Genomic DNA, 19,480 nt, shown 5'->3' on the forward strand with positions numbered 1-19,480 from the left:
CAATGTCAAAGTTTAAAAACAATTTTCTCGAACTTTGTTACACACCCAAGCCATCAGATTTCACATTGAATGGTGGTAAGTAATTGTGACCTCCCTATACAAAAGATAAATGATTTCATTGTATACAATTCTAAAAAAAAAAAAAGAAAGATTTTGGATAGATCGGCTCCAATACGACATTCAAAATCTTTCACAAGGGGGGTAAACGTTCCCTTAGGAAGATCGGCAAAGTTAAAGGGAGAGGCCGGAGTATGAACTGATAAAATATTACTTTAGGTGTCCCTCTTTTTTTTTTATTGAAAATATGTTTTTAAAAATCTTTTCCAACGTGCCGTTAAACTAATACAGTTAAAAAAAAAAAAAAAAAAAATCTAAAAAAACTAAATGAAATTTTAGTTTGATTTTTTTTTTTTTTTTCAAATACATTGTAGAAACAAAAATATGTCTCTGCCTGAAAATATAGGACAACTCAGACTGCAGGTAAAATAAAAAAATGATATATTATTCATTTGGTTTCTTGCCATCTTTTTTTTTACAATTTTATGTAGTTATTCTTCTCTTCCAGATCTTCTATTATTTCATTGATTTCCTTCTAACTTGAAATTTCACTTCATTTCTCATTAATATATGTTTGATGGATAATTTATTTCTTTATTTTTTTTCTTCTTCACTTACATTTTGTTTGTGAGTCTTACAGGTTTTCAATTTCATCTTGGCCTTGTATCGTTTTATTTAGGATTTTGCACGTTTTTCTGCAACATATGATTTATGCATGTCCTTGTTCTTCAAATATGTAATTATATTTGAAACTAAAATACAGATAGACGTGTTTGAGGGTCAGATCAAGTGTTGACACTTGATGATATGTGCACACAAGCAACACTTCTAAAAATGAATATGGTGTCTGTCATTGAGTTTCCAGAAGAATGTCTGTTTTTTTTTGACTTTTTTTTTATTTAAAAAAAGCTATTGTTCAATGGAGATATTTTATTTTAAAAATAAAAATGTTTTAGAATAAAAAATAGTTTCTTTGTTTTAGAGGGTGGAACTAGAGCATAATCTCCTTTATTCATTAAGAGAAGTGCAACCGCCTACAACCACAATGGCCAAAAGGCTTTTGTCACTAGCAATGTAAGATTGCTGATGGGGAGGCAAGACGATTATAAATTGGAGGCATGTAGTTATTGGGATTTGGGTATCAATGAAAACAATATACATGAACTTTATGAAATCGACATAGAGAACATGGTATTTCATTAATCAATTCTTAAAGGAAAAAAAGAAAAAAACGAAGGTACGTTTTATTTGGAGTCACCATTTGAGAAATGTGGCTTCTTCTAGTGGAGAAGCAGGGACCTTCGCGCATAAAAAAGCAAAGCTTTCATATAAAGAAAAATGAGCATCTTATGGAAAGAATTGATATAATTGTGCTTTTTACAGAATAAGAGGTTGGTTTTTTATAAAAAAAACAATTTGCATAGAGAACTTAGTAGTACCGCCTTTTAGTAAAAGAAAACCTAATTCCTTTCAAGGTTCTATTCCTAAATAAAGGTTTAAGTGTGGAATACATATGGGAGATTAATGGATAATATCGGTTGGGAGAGCTGGTCTAAAAAGGTTTCGTCAATGGTTACTAAGATACCTCTACAACCTAAAATATGTGATGTAACTCTTAGCAATATGGTAGATTTCAGTTTGTCATGCTATGGATCTTTCTAAGACAAACCATGTATATATTTATTTTCTTATAATGTGTGATTTGGCTTTATTTCTCAAGCTCATGTTCTACTTCGTACTTGCCTATTTTGCTCCTAGCTGATCAAGTCGACAATACTTGTAGGATCCCATTATTAGATATGAAAAAGTACATAATGAGACCATTTACCTTTGGAACAAGGTAGTTACAATTAATCATGACTATTGGATGTGAAATTAGGTGGCTGTATTTATTTTTTTGATCAAGCTCAAAGTTCAAAAGAAATTTTTTCGAACTTTATGATATACCCAAGCTATCAAAATTTATATAAGATGGTTGTGAGTAATTGTAACCTCCGTGTACAAAAAGTATACAATCCCATTGGATATTTTTGTTTCCACATCTAAAGGTTCTTAAATTCGAACCCATCACTATAGAAAGGACGGTCAATTTCTATGCTTTAAAATAGGGTCTTAGAGTGCACAAGTAAATGGGGCATTAACTTTCGCGTTAATGCTCGAATCATACTACACCAAAATTTTGATGAGGAAAGGAGGCACTTTAGGCATGCCAACTACCCTGCAATAGAACCCATAGTTGATTTTTGATATGGACCTAAAGAAGAGTATTCTTTGACTCATGACTCATCTCGGCCAAGGCATTTGGCCCTTAGATGAGGCGAGTTACTCGGTCGAGTTTGAGTGGACTTGCCTGAGTCATATTCAAGGCCAAATAATGCGCTTGGTTGAACTACATAAAAAATCCAAAAAGAAAAAGGAATTTTTTTTAAAAAAATTCTTATTGTGAAGTGAAATTAATGAATTAAAAGATAAATTGAGCAAAAAGAATGTGTATACAAAAAAGAACATACACAGCTTCAAAATGAGTCCAATTTCATGAAATTTGAGTGAGAAAATGATGAAAAATCAAGAAAAATGCAGATTGGGTTCAAGAAAACTATGTTCTTCAACAAGCCCGAGATTTTTGAGCCACATCTATCAATATTGCTATAATCAAACAAATCAAAATATAGAATGTGTAGAGGATTCATATAGCTACATATTAAACCTGATTTCTAAACAATTGAATGAGTAAACGAAAAAAATCGAGAAGAAAGCAGACATGACTCAAAAATATGAACAAGGGCATCATATTCTTCAACATATGGAACATTATAGAGCAAAATATTTCAGTTTTTTTTTTCTATAGTTGAATAAATCAAGTTCAGGAATTCCTAGAGGACTCAAAGAACTTCACGACCTAATTTCAAGAGATTTGGATGAGTAAACTATGAGATGTCTAGAAGAAGACCGAAATGGCTCAAGGACATAGTGTTTGTTGCAAAAAAGCTCTAAAAAAGCGATGGATTTAATCCAAATCAAAGCTTCTATTGATTGATTTGGTGATCTGGTATGTTTTTACAAACATCAAAACCCTTTCTAAATGTTGGAAAAACACAGTCCAACGGCCAAAGCGGAAGCAAAATAAAACAATCGGAAGCTGGGTATCATACCTAAATACTCATACAACAGTTTTAACGAACGAATGTGGAGATAAATGATCAACTCATATATGTACGTTTGATAACTACTAGAGCTGCCGAAATCTGTTTCACACCATAAATCTCGTACGTGGTAGAAGCTCATGAACACTCTCACAACTGCGATAGAAGTAGTACAAGCCCAACGTTTTTGATAACTCTTTATCTCTCAAGGCTGGATCTCTCCTTAGATCTCAAATGAGAGAGGTATTGTACCCTCTCTCACTCTTTCTGTCTTTTCTCAGTAGTTTAGATCTCACATTTGCTTGTGTATGTTGTAGTCTTGTAGAGACCTCCACCTCTTCTGCTTTTATAATAAAAGAGAAAGGGTCATCTCACTTATGTGGGTGTAACCCCCTCATAAATGGGCACCCTTGTAATGCATGGTGCATGCCATTTAAAAATAATAATCGAACCAATAATGTAGCTCTGCTTGCCAAGATGCCTGCAATATTGCATGCCAAGAATATGACTTGCTAAGACTCCCGAATTTCTTACTACTGGGTCGAGTCCTAAAATACTTACCTGAGTATTGTGCACCTCCCTCTTTCCAGGGAGGCGTACGATCATCTCATCCCTAATTGGCTATAGGCCAAGGCAGTGTAAATCGGACGAGTCACCAGACATTGCTTATGAAGGTGCTTTGTTTCGTACCCTTCCAATCATTGTGCGAGGCCAAATCTGTTCGCAAAACAACAAAGACTCGGGACGATCCCTAAGTTAACCTTCAGAATTGCTAGGGCCAATCTGCTAATTTGGTTGAGTCACGAGTCAGCCCAACAATTTTGTAGTCCAGCAAATATCTCTTTATGTTTGGAGTTATGTTAGGGTACTCATACGTTTAAGTATTTTATGTTTGGAGTTATGTTAGGGTACTCATACTTTTAAGTACTTTCTTAAGAGTCATTTGGGTACTAGGATACATATTATCTGTGGAATACATTACTAGCACAATATATTATTAGAATAATACATTACCTGGAAATGAATTGTTGTTATTTGGGTAGTATTTGGATACATCTTGTGAAGTACGTTGCTATTGTTTGGCTACATCCAGAAAAATTTTGAGAAATATATTATTGTAATTTTGGCTTGAAAATATTGCATAAAATTTTCCTATAATAATGTGATTTTTTTTGTACAGTTCTTAATATTTTATCTTTTAAGATAAAATATCAGTTGAAACTAAACCACTGTATTCAGATACAAATCCCATAGAGGTGGCAACGGGTCAGGTTGGGTCTGGGTCCGGTTAGACCTAGACCTAGATCCGAAAAAGAAATGGGACCCAAATTCCACCAGACTTGATTGGACTTGGCCCAAAAAAAAGTAAATATGAAAATATTTAAATGTTATATTAAATATACACATGTATTATTTCAAAATTATAAATAAAAATATATAATTATATTTATTTAAATATTAATTAAATATTATTACAATATTGTATATTAAATATTATACAATAATATTATTTGGGTCGGATCCGGGTCGGGTCCACATGGACCCAAACCTGGACCTAAGAAGTGTTATCGGTCCAATATTTGGATCCGAAACCGACCCCCTGGGTCCAACTCTTAACCCATACCCAGACCCAGGTCAACGTTGAGTTCCGGGTTGGCACCAGGTCTGGGTTCATTGCTGTTCCTACAATCTCAATCCACATTCTTCTTATAGTGCAATAACAAAACTGGGCCAGTTAGCAATGACCCCACTCATTTCAATCTAGCCCCCTTGTTGAAAACCCCAAAATGCCAAGGTTGGTGAAACACAAAATGACCCAATGTATGCATGAGAGAGGACAGATACCAATGTATGCATGAGAGGGGACAGATATTTTTAGCAGATCGAGAGAGGAAGGGTGTTTTTAAGCAGGCCTTAAGTGAATGACGTGGAGTTTATAATTTAGGCTGGTCCGTGGGTAATCGATTTCTTAGCCTCTAGACGTGTAATCAATTTCAGGATTTTTGAAACGAGTCACATTTTCATTTCCTGTATACTATATGCATACCCAAACGTAAGAAATGGTAAATCTCCTTGTAATCCATTATCTCATAATGGTAATACAGGTACCCATGTAATTACCTAAAATACCTTTAGATAAAAAAATTACTACATAATATATAAGGGTATCAAATATTAAAAAATATTGAGTGCTTTAAGGAAACACTTATGAGTATCCTAACATAACCCTTCTGTTAATAATTCTCAAATGAGAGATATAGAGAGAAGATTTGGGTGGTAAACTTGGATTTTCAATCCAGATTAAGGAGGAGCCTATCTCGACATGTTGGGACTGCTTATAGAGGTTAGTTATTGGTTTAATGACTTAATCAGTGATTAGGACCAATTAAATGTACAACCTTAAAACATGGTGCTGAAATCTACATGACAGTTGGACCATAACATATTATGTATCTTATTTGATTCAATTTCCCAAGTAAGTTCATCAATCTTTTGATCAAATTTCAAACAAAGCAATCGGAATTTTGAAATTTATCATCACCAGTTAGAACGTTAAATTACCTCAACCTATAGGTACCGTATAATAAATTCCTCCATTTTTTTTATGTGCTTTTCATGCCATAGATATATTATTTTGCACTTCACAATAAAAAATTTACAATTTTAGTTGTCAGTAACCCATTTATAATTTTGTTTCGCTTTACTCCCAGTATATGATTTTTTTTCATATTCTTTTGGAGCCCTTTAACCACACAAGTTCAAAGTTCAAAGGATAAATGCAGGTTAAACAATTAGTTTCAACTTTCAAGTGATTGAAATCCACCAAGAGAGAGAGGAAATGATAAGAAATTCAAATAACCTTTTGGATCTGGTTCCCTTCAAGATTGCTGGTTATCACTGCAACTTTCACACCAGGTCATTCATTCATATCTGATTTTTCTTCATACTCTTTTGGAGCCCTTTAACCACAAAAGTTCAAAGTTCAAAGGATAAATGCAGGTTAAACAATTAGTTTCAACTTTCAAGTGGTTCAATTCCACCAAGAGAGAGAGGAAATGATAAGAAATTCAAATAACCTTTTGGATCTGGTTCCCTTCAAGATTATTGGTTCTCACTGCAACTTTCAGAACAGGTCATTCATATTAAGTAATTATATCCTAAACAAAACATCATTAGGGTAACACACAATATCCCCACACCTTTCTATCATCCTCGACCATCACATATGAAATTCACCCAATATTAAAAATGTTACAAAGTTCGAAAGATTTTCTATTATTTCTAACAAATAACACATACCATCTCCCCGAGTCTCTCCGATTTCACATCAAATGGCCAAGAATTACCACTACCTCCTTGTACTAAAAATAAAATCTTTATTATATATGTTTTCAAAACTCAAACAAGCCTAGCAATACTATCAGTGGGTATAACACCAGCACCACCTCCCATCTGATCCCTCTTCCCCATCCTGCCTGCTATAAACCCACCAAAGCAAATTAGAGAGAGAATTCCCATCATCATGCCCCGTCAACTTCCCAATCTTCTCTAATGCCTTCTCTCTCTCATAAACCCCTTCCAGAGCATACACAAAACCCTTCCACCCCTCTCCAACCCCTTGTCTCTCTAGAGCAGGCATTGCCCAGTCCACCAATTCTCTCACAAAGCCAACATCAGAGAACACCACCTCAGTCACAGGCAACAATGGTAGCACCTGAATCCCAAGCCTACACTCTCTCCACTCTGGTGGTGCAAACCACAAACCCGCATCTCTCTTATTAGACCACAACACACCCACAACCCTGTTTTTCTCATTAAACTCCTTCTCATACATTCCTCCTCTTTCTCTCACATGCCACCATGTTTGAGCAGCTCGAATCTCCATGGCAGTGAGGGTCGACCCGATTGAAGCCAATTGCCCATCTCCATAGGCCAATCCAAGAAGAGAAGCGGAGTAATAAGCGTTAATGGCTTCGCTTGTGCTCTCTTGGTTTCGGCCATCTGCGAATTCAGTGAGCCCGCCTGCCCAAGAGTGGAGCTTCCATAGATCGAAATTTCGAAGCTTTGGGTACCCAAATTGATGTGAGAGGCTCATGAAATCACCTACAATTGAGTAAGCTTGAGGCCTGAACTTTCTACCCCAAATTGGATCAAGCTTTGCAAGAACAGCAATGGCATAAAGAAAGTAGCCCAAATGGTAATGGTGGTCATTGTATATTCCAAATCCAAAATCAGCTCCAGAGTCTGATGACCCAACTTTGCTAACAATTCCACCCCATTTCGGATCATAAAGGAATGAATTCCCTGCAAAGTTACCTTCGAGCCACGGAGTAATGGAGTCTTTTAAGAATTGTTGAATAGTTGGAATCACCGAAGGCAATTCAACTTCCTCTGCAATCAATGCTAATCGAGCAGTCCGAGCAATCGCTTTTCCATAGAAATATGTGGAACTAGTCGCAGGCAAGCCTTGTTTTAGGCCTTCGACATCTTGTTTCAGAGCTGAAACTATAGCTGGGATTGAGGATTCAGGGTTTTTGATACCACCAATTGAATGCCAGTTGATTGGAATTGGATCGGTTCTCAACACCCATGAATCACCAGAGACTCCAATTAGGTCTCCATCGATGCTTCGATAAGAAAGCCCTGGTTCAACGGTGGCTTTACATTCATTGGAGAGAAGTTGCAGGTGTAGGGGATGAGCGAGAAGGAGCAATTCACCCCATCCCTTCTTCTTCCATTCATAAGAGAGAGTAAATGGTTTTGAGAACACAGCTTTTCCAGAAAGAGGATAGCAAGAGCTGAACTTATCAAGGATCGGCTCGCTGGATGGGTCAGGCAAGAGAGCGATCCTTATGATCCCTGTGAAATTGCAGACCGTGAGATCATTGGCTAGAGAGAGAGAGGAAGAGGAGTATATCACCCATGTCTGGTTATTGTTCAGCTTCACTACATGTTTCGTCGAATGATTCGACGAGGTGACGCTCAAAATGGCATTTGAGGAGGAAATGGTGAATTGGGTATCCGAAGAACGAATCAAACAGGTGATATACGGCGACCCACGAACCAGAGGAAAGACCAGACCTCCTGGTAAGGCAAGAGAGAGAGAAAGGTCATCAAAAGAAGTGATTTCATGGTGAACAGTGAGAGAGAGAGAAGAAGAAGAAGAGATTGTGATATTGGGTATGAAGACCTGGTATATGAAGTTGGGTTGGACAAAGCGCGAAGGGTAAGAGATAGAGAGAGAAGAATTTGAGGATTTGACGAGATAAGGGTGCATATATTCAGGTTGGTCGCCATTTTTGAGGGCAAAGTTTTGCCAAAAGGTGTTTGTGGGAAGAGGAGGGTTTCGGATTTGGGGGGAGAAAAAGGGAGGGGGATCAGGAAGAACAGCGGATTGGGTTTCAGGGAAGAGAAAGGGCCGGAATTTCGCCATCGGGGTTTCGGTTTCGGTTTCGGATTCGGATTTGCTTTTGCTTTTGCCTTTGCCTTTGCCTTTGCGAGTGAGGAAACGCTTGAGCCTGGCTAGGGATTCCAGTTTTTTCATCATTTTATAGAGAGAGAGAGCTAGGGATTTTAGTTTTTTCAACATTTTTTTAGAGAGAGAGAGCTAGGGATTTAAATTTTTTCAACATTTTTTTAGAGAGAGAAACAGAGTTTCAGCATTTTAGAGAAAGATGGGGTGTAGAATTGGGGAGAGAGGGTAGAGAGAAGGGGGAGTAAAATTTGGGAGGAGAGAGAGAGAGAGAGAGAGAGGAGCGGGGGGGTTTACGCGTTGTTGGGGAAGGTGGGGGGCTTTAGAGAGGTAGTTTGCTTGGCGTGGTCAGTGAAAAGAATGGTATGGGGTTCGAATCTCAATTTGTTGGTTTTGTTTGCTTGAGGCAAAGAATAATAATCTCCGATTTTAGTAGGGACATTTAACAATCGATGTTTAAAAACCATATCAGTCATCTAAATCGCTTAACCAAAAAATCAGTCATCTAGATCTATTTATTTTCATTTATTATTATAATTTTTTTTCAATTAATTGGAGTCAGCAATACAAATCTGGATCTATCATTTTGCTTTATTAAATGTCATACCTTTGGTGAGACCATAAATCTCCATATCTTTTCGTGTTACTTCCAATCACATCTTTTTGAGTTTACCCCTTGTCCTCTTCGATTATTGTACTTGAAGTAACTCACAATTCCTAATCGGTGTTGTACTCGGTCGGCACCACATATGGCTAGCTCACCTAAATCTATTCTTTTATCATCTTATCACCTATTCGTGTTATACCTAAATTTTTCCAAATGAATTTATTTTGAATTTTATTCTTTCTTGTCTTGTCATTCATCCATCTCAACATCTTCATCTCTGCTATATTCCTTCTATGGGTATATCGTTTTTTGTCTTCCCAACATTCAACCCCATAGAGCAAAGCTGGTCTCACAACTATCCTATAACTTGTTCTTCAGCTTCATTGGCATACGGCGATCACATAAATTTCCAGTTACACTTCTCCGCTTCACCCACCCAAATCCAATTCTGTGTGTGACATCTTCCTCAATCTCTTTATTTTCATAGATTATCGATTGAAAATACCGAAAATCCTGGATCAGTGACCTAGATCCCCAATCAAAAATCAATCCAAATCAACAGATTAGAGGTATGGATAACAATCTAGGGCTGATTCAAGCTAAAAATAAACAATGTCCACAACAAAAAGCATTGCAAAAATTTGAAAATAAAAGGTAGCACTGGTTATGGCCGGTTTTCTGACGGAATCAGGTTATGTTAGAGAGTTGCCAAGAAGCAACTTGTTGCCAACTAGAACTGGCCAGTTCTCGATATTTCACAAGAACCAAATTGGTCGACCAGTTCCTGATCCAGCTCGATCGGTTGGTTCAGATATGAATAAAGATACTTCTATTTTGTTATCAGAAATGTGATATGTCCTCTTACTATGAATCCATTCTTATAAAGTAAAAAATAAAATATCGAAAAAAGGGATGGGAGAGTGATAGAATTTGATTTATCATTCTAATCCACACGAGTTTTACAAAGTGGAATTGTTTAGACCTTAGATCAAATGCAATATGAAGGTTCTACCCTCAAGAAGTTCAAGAAGAACTTGAGCTTAAGAAAAAGAAAAGAAAAGAGAGAGAGCATGGAGAGAATGCACATCTTGGACCATATAGATAAACATTGAGACAATTAAGGAAAAGTAACTAATGAAACCATTTATCTTTGGTACAAGACGATCACAATTAATTTTGACTATGGGTTTTAAAATTGGGTGGCTACATTTATTTCATTGTTCATGCTCAAAGCTCAAAAAAAAGTTTCTTGAACTTTGTAACAAACCTAAACTATCAGATGATTATAAATAATTGTGACCTCTTTATACCAAAGATAAATAATTTCATTAGATACAATCCTGGCAATTGAATGAGTCTTAAGCGCAACTAAATGGGGAGATACCTTGGAACATTGAAAAACTGAAAACTCATTAAATTGACCATAAAGTCAAGCCAAGGAAGATGCTTCGAACCTTCACATTTTGCCTTATCTACAAGTTATCTCTAGTAAAAGCCTGAAGATTTCATTATCTTACGGAAGCATATTATATATTTATTTTCTTAGATGAAACAATCTAGGAGTAATTATAGGACTGAATTTTAGGGATGCAATTAATCCATAGATTAATCTCTATTTTAAATTAAAAATTAAATTTCATCTTCTATGCAATTGAAAAAATAATATCTCAAGATTGAATTAACACCATTTAATTTTTAAAAAACGAGATCAAAGTATTAAAAAACTTAAAATTTAAATTTTATATTTTATATTTTAAAAATAAATTCTTACGTGTGGTTCAAAAACTTTTCTTATTAAAATGTCCTTCCAAATAGATCATCTACTTGACGGAGTAAGGTTATACATGGCCCCACGGGAGCACAATATATACTACTACTCTTTAGTAAATGCATTAATTCCTGGCCAAAAATGCTCCAAAAGGAGTCCACTTACTCCTCCTTGCAAAACCCATTGACCCTGTATTTTAGGGATTTGATATATTCCCACCATATGCTATAATCAATAAAAAAAAAAAAAAAATCCCATTTGCATTATCTATGGGGATTCTTTACTATTTACGTGTACAAGGTGGTCACAATTGCTTACAACCATTTGAAGTACAACTTGATAGCTTGAATGTGTCATAAAGTTCGAGAAATTTTCGTTTCAAGTTTGAGTTTGGTCAATAGAATAATTGTAGCCACCAAACTTTACATCTAATGGTAAAGATTATTGTGACCACCTAAAGGTAAATAAATGGCCTCATTCTATACTTTCCCTAAAAAAAATTATCAAGATTGAATAGAAATCCTCCAATTTTTTTATAAAGGAGATCTAAGTGTGAAAAAAATTAAAATGCATATATTTTTCTTTTGAATATAATCACCTAGTAATTTCTAGGTGGTTTCAAAATTTTGAATCAATTTTTCTTTTGCGAAATTAGTTTTCTTTTGAGGGAGTAAAGGCAAAATCCGTTACTTTTTATTCCCAATGAAGTGACCATAATAAAGTGGTTTTTTCGGGATAATTGCGAACCATAATAAAGTGGTCTTTTCGGGATGATTGGGAATGGAAACTTAAACCGATAGCTAAAAGCTCAGGTGGTTCTACCACCACGACCACGACCTCGACCCCATTTAGTATACAGTCACTTTAAAAGCACCTCAACCCAAAACTTTAAGAACTCAAATTTAGACAGTCTACAAAAATTAAAAGGCAACCGAGTCCCCTTAGCCTCAAACGATTATCATTTTTCTCTTTGTGAAGGTAGAAGAACTATACTCACAACTGGGTCAAAAACTATATTCGCAACAATCTTTTTCTTTCCTAAAAAATCGATTATTTTAGTTTTTTAATTTATTTTCAGGACCCAAGAGAGTGTGTGACGCAGTTGACCCAACACTACGTGGTTGGGAAGACGTGGCCAAATACCTCGCAAAATATTAGTAGTTTCATTTTTTAAAGACTCAAATGAGTTGGCTGCCTACGATTTCTTATTATTTTCTAGGACCCTGGCTGTGATAGAAAACTCAGATTCGGGTCTTGGACCGTTGGGCTTGATCCCGATTCGTCCGGTCTGAATTTGGCGATTCTCCAGTTGAATCAGGCTAGAGTTAAAAAAAAAAATAAAAACCTGAAAAAATGGGAAACATATAATGGAAGCCACACCTCCCGAACTAACTCGGGCAATTTTAAATCCAATTAGTAATTTTTAAAGGGTGTGATTTCTATAAGGTTGTAACTTTAAGCAATCCAATTAAGGTGCACCTCCAAATTTTATCATAACATGCAATTTTGATGTAAAAAATTATTAGGATTATCTAAAAATCTATTTTCATATCTGGTGATAAAATTTTAAATTCCAAAAATGGTTAAAATCAAGTAGATCTATAAACATACAGAAATCTTGAAAATGGACGGTCTAGATAATGTGTTGCAAAATACACTATTTCTAAGACTCTGAATTCTTTTCTTTTTTTACATATTCATACATCTCAATGTTGAACTGCTCTATTAGAGGATTTTTCAACATTGAAATAACATTCTCAAATGGATTGTTTAGGTGCATATGTAATTCTACATTTTAAGGTTGCAACTTTATATAATTATTTTTCATTTTTAAATCACCATTTCTTTTCTTTCATTTGAACGGTAAGAATTTTAAACCGTCTGGCCCTACCAAAATTGTCACCAAAAGAGCATGTTCCCCTTTTCTTCTTTTTTTTTTTTTTTTAAATAATCTAAAAAAAAGAGATTTAATTCTTCATTCGTTCTCCAATATCATTGCATAAAGAGCGTGTCTTAACAAAAATTTAAATCTCTCTCTCTTTCTCTCATTGAGGAGGAATGGAATGCTTTTAACTTGCCTTGTAAGCTTGGATGGGAAGAATGCTTTTCTTACCTTGTAAGGAACAGTGCATGTTACCATTCCAATACCTTGAGCGCGTTAAATTTGCCTTGTCTTTGCTTGCCTTAACTTGCTCCAATTTCTTAACAAGCACATACCCCCCCATATTCTGCTTATAATAACCGGTGATCAAAAGATCAGCCGATATTTCAAAAAACGGGCCAACTAAATCGGGATTGGTCATCGCCTGTTCCAGAATAAGCCCGATTCCAAAGGTTTTATATTCTAAAATTTTCATACAATGCCCTAATCACCTGATTTATTGTACTAATCGGCACAATCATCCGATTTGTGCACTAATCAGCGATTTGTTGTAAAGATCGCCCGATTTGTGTATTGTTACAGTGATAAATCTATGAACACTTAAAAAATCTTGAAAATTGACGGTCTAAAAATACATTACAAGATCGACTATTTTCAATACTTGAAATCCATTCTTCCTCATGTCCATACATCTTGAGGCTGAGATGATCGAGTTGAGGATTTTGGACATCGAAATGACATCTTCTATTGGATTTTTGAGGTGTGCCTTAATTTCATTATTAAGGGTCTCACCCTTAAATAAATTTTTTTCTTTATGGATTTTAAGGGTTGTGGTTTGTATAAGGCTGAGGCCCTAAACAATCAAAGTACGATGCACCTTCAAATAGTGTTGAAAGATATTTCTGTACTAGAAATCTTTGTGATGGCATGAAATTTGTTATATATCTATTTATAAAATTTAAAGCTTGAAAAATAATGTAGATCGAGCAAATCTATAAACGCTTGAAAATTTTGAAAATTAACGGTCCAGAAAATGCATTACATGATACGCTATTTTCGAGACAAGAAATCGAGTTTTTCTCATGGTTATATATCTTGGGGTAGAGATGATCAATTTGAAGATTTTTTAGCATCAAAAGGACTCTTTCTAGTGAATTTTGAGGTGTGCCTTGATTGGATTGTTTAGCGCATCACCCTTATTATTGAAATATATAATAAAAGTGTATACTTTTGTACAGTATATTAACAATCACCCTTAACCATTAGATGCAAAATTGAATAATCAAGAGGCATACCTTTAACTATCCTCAAAGTCAAAGAAAAACTTTATTTAATATTACTGCATACCCTTAGCCTACTGATTTCTCATCTAACGGCTAGGGATGATGGTAATATTCTTATATCAAAGATAGATGGCCTTGCAACAACTAGCTTGCGTCAGTCATTTTATTGAATTTATATAATCAATTCAATTGTTGGCATCTTTATTCGGGATTTAATTTCTACTAGTAAACAAAAAGTGCAACCATTGCTTTGAAGTTGTCCTACCCTTTTTTCTTTTGGCTGAATAAATAAAGTCAATCCATTTTCGTTTTTCATGGGTAGCTCAACCGTAGGTATCAAACTTGTCTATAAGGGTGTTGTTTGTTTAGAGCCAAGGCTCTAAAATAATCAAAGTAAAGCACACCTTCAAATAATATCGAAAGACGTTGTTTCGATACTAAAAATCATTGTGATAGCCTGAAATTTTATTTTTCATCTTTGCTAATAAAATTTAAAACTTCAAAAGTATTGTAGATCGAACATATCAATGAATACTACTTGAAAATCTTGAAAATCTTGAAAATTGATAGTCCAAAAAATGCTTGAGAAAATTGATAGTCCGAAAATTGATAGTCCGAAATTGATAGTGTAGAAAATTGATAGTTCGAAAATGCTTGAAAAATTGATAGGGGAAGTATAGAAACACACCATGTCTTGAAATCTATTTTTTCTCATGTCCATACATCTTGACGTCTAGATGATCAATATGGGATTTTTGGGCTTCAAAACAACCTCTTTTAGTGATACTTTGAGGTGCACTCTAAATTGATTGTTTAGAGCCTTGGCTTTATATAAATCTTCCCATTATGTAATCTCCTTCAATTACTAGTTCACTGAAAAAGTATTGCTTCTGGTGCCTAAATTTTTTTTTTTGAAACGTAATTACGTCTATAATATTTTTTTTGTTTTGCTTTTTTTATGTAACAATATAAAAAAATAGTACATGTAAATTTTAAATATTTTTTTATAAAATTTTGGGGATTTGTTTTACCCAAATTATATTTCTCAATGAAAATCAGGGCACTAAGTGTCCTTTAAAGGTGCCAGCTTTCCTTTAGCTGGTTATGCACGATAAGGTCCTTGATATCAACAATCTTATCAAAAGAGGCCATATCTTACCTGATATATGTCTTCTTTGTAAGAGTGATGCGGAAACCGGCTCCCATCTTTTTTTGCATTGCCCTTGCTCTCATGATAATTGGTGTTGGTTTTTTCGACAGTTAGGCTCCCCTTTGGTCTTACCTGTGGATGCTATGGGAGTCTTGCATGCTCTTTCGGTCCATTCTTTGCCTTAAACTGGTGTGTTATCATTTGGCAAATAGGTCGAGGGGTGATTCTTTGGGAACTTTGGAATGAATGAACCGAAGAGTATTTGAGGGGCCCTCATTGCCTTGAAATAGCGTGTTGGAGAAGATCCTCCATAATGTTTAGATGTACTTGTTGGGTTTATGTGGCCTATGAGTAACTATAAAATGAAATAATATAGTGAAACATGAACTCAGTGGGAGTGTGGTCCCTCGTGGACCATACTAAGCAAACGATGGTTTGCTGATACGGATCTGGGCTTAACGATCTAGGTCAGTCGGTTGGAAAAAACCCATGTTAACTAGGCATAAAAAACAAATCGATGAGGGTTTATGGGTTAGCCCTTGATGAGGTCGGAGAACATGCCCAGATGAGTGAGCCGAGGGACTGTGTGACCCTTGTGTGTGATGGTGGCTTATTGAGACGGGGGTTAAAACCTTATTCATATTCCATTAAGCATTCATATCGATAGATCATTCGGGAAAGCCAGAAATCCGCCTTTTAGGGTGAAACGTATGCATGTACGAGAGATACCCTTATGTGCCATAGAGTTATGGTCACATAAGGTCTTGGTGACATTGACTTGTCTCTAGAGGATGACCTGTAATCCACAGACTGGGATTGCGACCCATTGGCTCATCTACCGGACTTTGGTGACCCGCTAATGAGCCTCTGCTTGGACTATGGGTCATGAGAAACACTGGGTCGGTCTGATAAAGCAAGTGTGGTCTGTAGTCCACAGTTAAAGGTAGAGTGCCCCATGATTGTTGATTCCTAAACCATATAGATCATTTTCCCATCAAATTAATTTAATTGTGTTTGTTTTATGATGAAAATTATTTTAAGGTTATTATTTGAATTTTTTTGAACCCCTGAATATTTTATTTATAATTTTTGGATTTATAAAATTAAATATATTGATTTTATAATTTTTTAAATATTTAAATAATATTATAAAATCTTTTTATTAATTTTAAATATATAAAAATATCATAGGGGCTCATTGTGCACATGGGCCCGCCATATGTTTTTAGAAGGTGGGCCTCTCTTGGGTGGCACGCCCCACCCTTATACTCTTTCTTATTTTTTGGTGATATGGCATATAGCCATATGGTTGGAAGATATCGACTAAATATTGACTTGATATATATTTGAAAGATTTTGTACAAAGATTGAGTAAACTTGTACTATTTTATGGTATGTACAATATTTTGATTAGATTTAATTTATTTAATTTCTATTGATGGGAAAATAGTTTAAGAAAGGGGGATAATGGTTCATGCACTTTCTATAATGTTGATGACTCATCTATGGATTGGATAACTCAGATCTCTCACCCCATAAGTCACCATTGATCGACGGTCTATGTTCAATCTCACAAGAAGAGGCAAGCCAAAGAAAACCCTAAGAAACCCTAATTTTTCCAAAGCTTATAAAAATGGATTGTCTCTACCAAAAAATGTCTACACCTTATCTTTCTATCTCTCTCTCTTAAGAAAGTTTGTCTCTCTCATGTTTGATCTCTCTCTCCCACATTATGAAAGAACCTAAGAGTTTAGGTTATGGAGTTCTTCTCTCCTATCTCTCAAATATGGATTTATGGCAAAGGGTTTTAAGGTTCAGTAAAAAGAGAATCCATCTCTCTCAAACTAGGTTGCTAAAAGAATTCACTTAGGGTTTGAGTTTGTGATCAAAGGGGCTCATGTTTCATTGGTGTGGCTTGGCCGAAATTTGCTTTCTCGGTTCAAGATTGAAGCTAGACCGTTGATCTCGTGCCATCGGATGGTGGTGACTCGGTGTGGGGTATAATTAGCCCGGTTGAGGTAATCTCCGGCACTCTTCAATTTGTTTCTTGCAATCTTATCTTTTATTCTCAAACATAGTGCATAGTTATTTTAATGGCATCAAGTTGTTAAGATCTTGGTTTTATTGTTATGTTGATTTTAATTTGAAATTTATCTTATTATAATAAAGACCACCTATAAGTGATCTTTTGCCAAAAGAAAGGGGTGAAAAAAAAAAAAAAAATGTATTCCCCAGTAAAAGATCACATAGGTCTTTCTTTCAGTACTTATCGGTTCATAAGGTGGGGAAAGACATTGTTGAGGTTGATGCAAAGTTCAATTTAACTACTTTTTTCCAGTTAGGTTGCCGCACGGTGAGACCCATTGGAAGATGGTCTCTACCCGTCAGAGGGGTGTTTAAATTGAATTTTGATGGGAGTTCATATGAAAACCCAGGGGTTGCGAGTTATGGAGGTGCTGTTAGGGATTGGGAGGGTCAGATCTTGTTTTCTTATGTAGGGTCGTTAGGGGTAAACATCATACTTTGCTGAATTTTATGCTCTTGTTCAAGGTCTTCATCTCAAGATAAGAATTTTGGGACGAGGTATATTGTAGAAGGGGACTCTTTGAACATTATCAGCTAGTGCAAAAGAGAGAAGAAAGTCTCATGAGGACTCAGATTTTTCTTGTTGGAATGTTGGATCTCTCTAGGCTTTTAGCCCTTTCCTTTGTTCATGTCTTTAGGGAGGAAAGTGGCATGACGGATCCCTTGCTAATTTGTTGGTTTATGATGTTCTCATTTCCTAATATATTGTATTACTTTTATAATTGAATAAAATTTATAGAATTTTCTTCAAAAAAAAATCAGCTAATTTAGTCGGAATCAGTCCGACTAATCGTTCTTTTGAACATTGATAACAACTTAGGCCTAAGTGGTTAGGGTGGCGGGGTGCCAAATATGCCATCTTAACTTCCATTTCTACACTGGGCAAGAGACGCCAAGCTACAAAAATAAATAAATAAATAAATAATAAAAAAATAAAAATAAAATTGAACTGGAGACAATATCAATATAAGCAATACAAATATTCTCCCTTGTACAAGACAATATAGATTTTAGTATATTTGAATATAAATAGTAAAATATTTTTGTCTCAAATTATTTTCTAAATTCCTTAAATCAAAATATTTATAAATATTTGTTGGATCGCATGATCTCCCATGCTTTATTTCATGGGCAAGCTTTCTATGCTTCCCCTACAACATAGAAGTTCTATCGTCCCCTTTATCCAACCGTCCATTCTAAATGGAGGGCAAAGATTGCCCCAATCACAATGTCACGTATCTACATTATTTTATTTTTAATTTTTTTTATAAATTATTTTGACACCAAATTTTGGACGTCCATGCTTCTATTAAACTCGCACTAGCGAAAAATATATATATAAAAATATTTTCAATAAAATTAAATGAGCAAAATACCTATGAAAGTTTCAACAGGTATTTTGATCATTATATTTTATCGAAAAATTATTTTTGATATTTTTTTTAGGTCCGCCCCAATGAAAAGATGGCACGTACCAAATTTCATATTCATATAATTTGTATAAAAAAAAACTAAAAATAAAATACTTTGAGACGTTAGATCTAAGATCAAACGGTGAGTGGCTCTCTTGATCAAAATTGAACGGCTGGATTGTAAAGAGAGGATAGAACTTCTATGTTGTAGGGGAAGCATGGAAACATTTCCCTCATTTCATTATCACACTTATCACGCTCTAAAAGCACTTAAGAGTCAGTGTTTCAAAACCCCGTATGGAAGCCAAATCTGGATTGATCTGGATTGCCCGTCCATGCCTGATTGGACCAATTCTCCAGTTTAAGAGTCCGACCAAAAAAGATTACATTATATTTTTTAATTTGAAAAAAATAAAAAAAGGAGAAAATAATTAAAAATAAAATGGGTAGGGACTGGGCGGTTCAGCGTATCTGGATTCCCCTATTACCGAACAGCATAGTTTGACAAAAATGGACAATTATCTAAAAAACAGTCCAATTCTCGATTGTGACCAAAAAATGGGGTTGTTTAGCGTTGACTCCCAATCCAGATCGCTAGTTTCGCTGTAGTCTTGAGGTGT

The 19,480-nt window shown here is 35.2% G+C and overlaps 1 protein-coding gene across 1 annotated transcript; it reads right to left on the bottom strand.

The window, feature by feature from the left end:
- Positions 1-6,322: 6,322 nt before the first annotated feature.
- On the bottom strand, positions 6,323-13,284 carry LOC18434088 (glycosyl hydrolase family 81 protein). Its single transcript, XM_006844163.4, has 2 exons — positions 13,162-13,284; positions 6,323-8,285 (listed from the first exon to the last, which is right to left on the bottom strand). The coding sequence occupies exons 1-2, from the start codon at positions 13,271-13,273 to the stop codon at positions 6,622-6,624; spliced, it is 1,776 nt and encodes a 591-aa protein (XP_006844226.4). The 5' UTR covers positions 13,274-13,284; the 3' UTR covers positions 6,323-6,621.
- Between the last annotated feature and the right edge of the window lie 6,196 nt (positions 13,285-19,480).

This window comes from Amborella trichopoda, chromosome 10 (genome assembly GCF_054954075.1).
Source record: "Amborella trichopoda isolate Santa Cruz 75 chromosome 10, AtrichopodaSantaCruz75HAP2 v2.0, whole genome shotgun sequence".
In the NCBI taxonomy this organism is placed as follows: domain Eukaryota; kingdom Viridiplantae; phylum Streptophyta; class Magnoliopsida; order Amborellales; family Amborellaceae; genus Amborella; species Amborella trichopoda.

Coding starts and splice junctions, on each gene's coding strand:
- LOC18434088 (XM_006844163.4), bottom strand. CDS start 13,273: ATGGGGGGGTATGTGCTTGTTAAGAAATTGGAGCAAGTTAAGGCAAGC. Junction 8,286..13,161: donor CATGCACTGTTCCTTACAAG/GTAAGAAAAGCA, acceptor TTGCCTTACCAG/GAGGTCTGGTCTTTCCTCTG.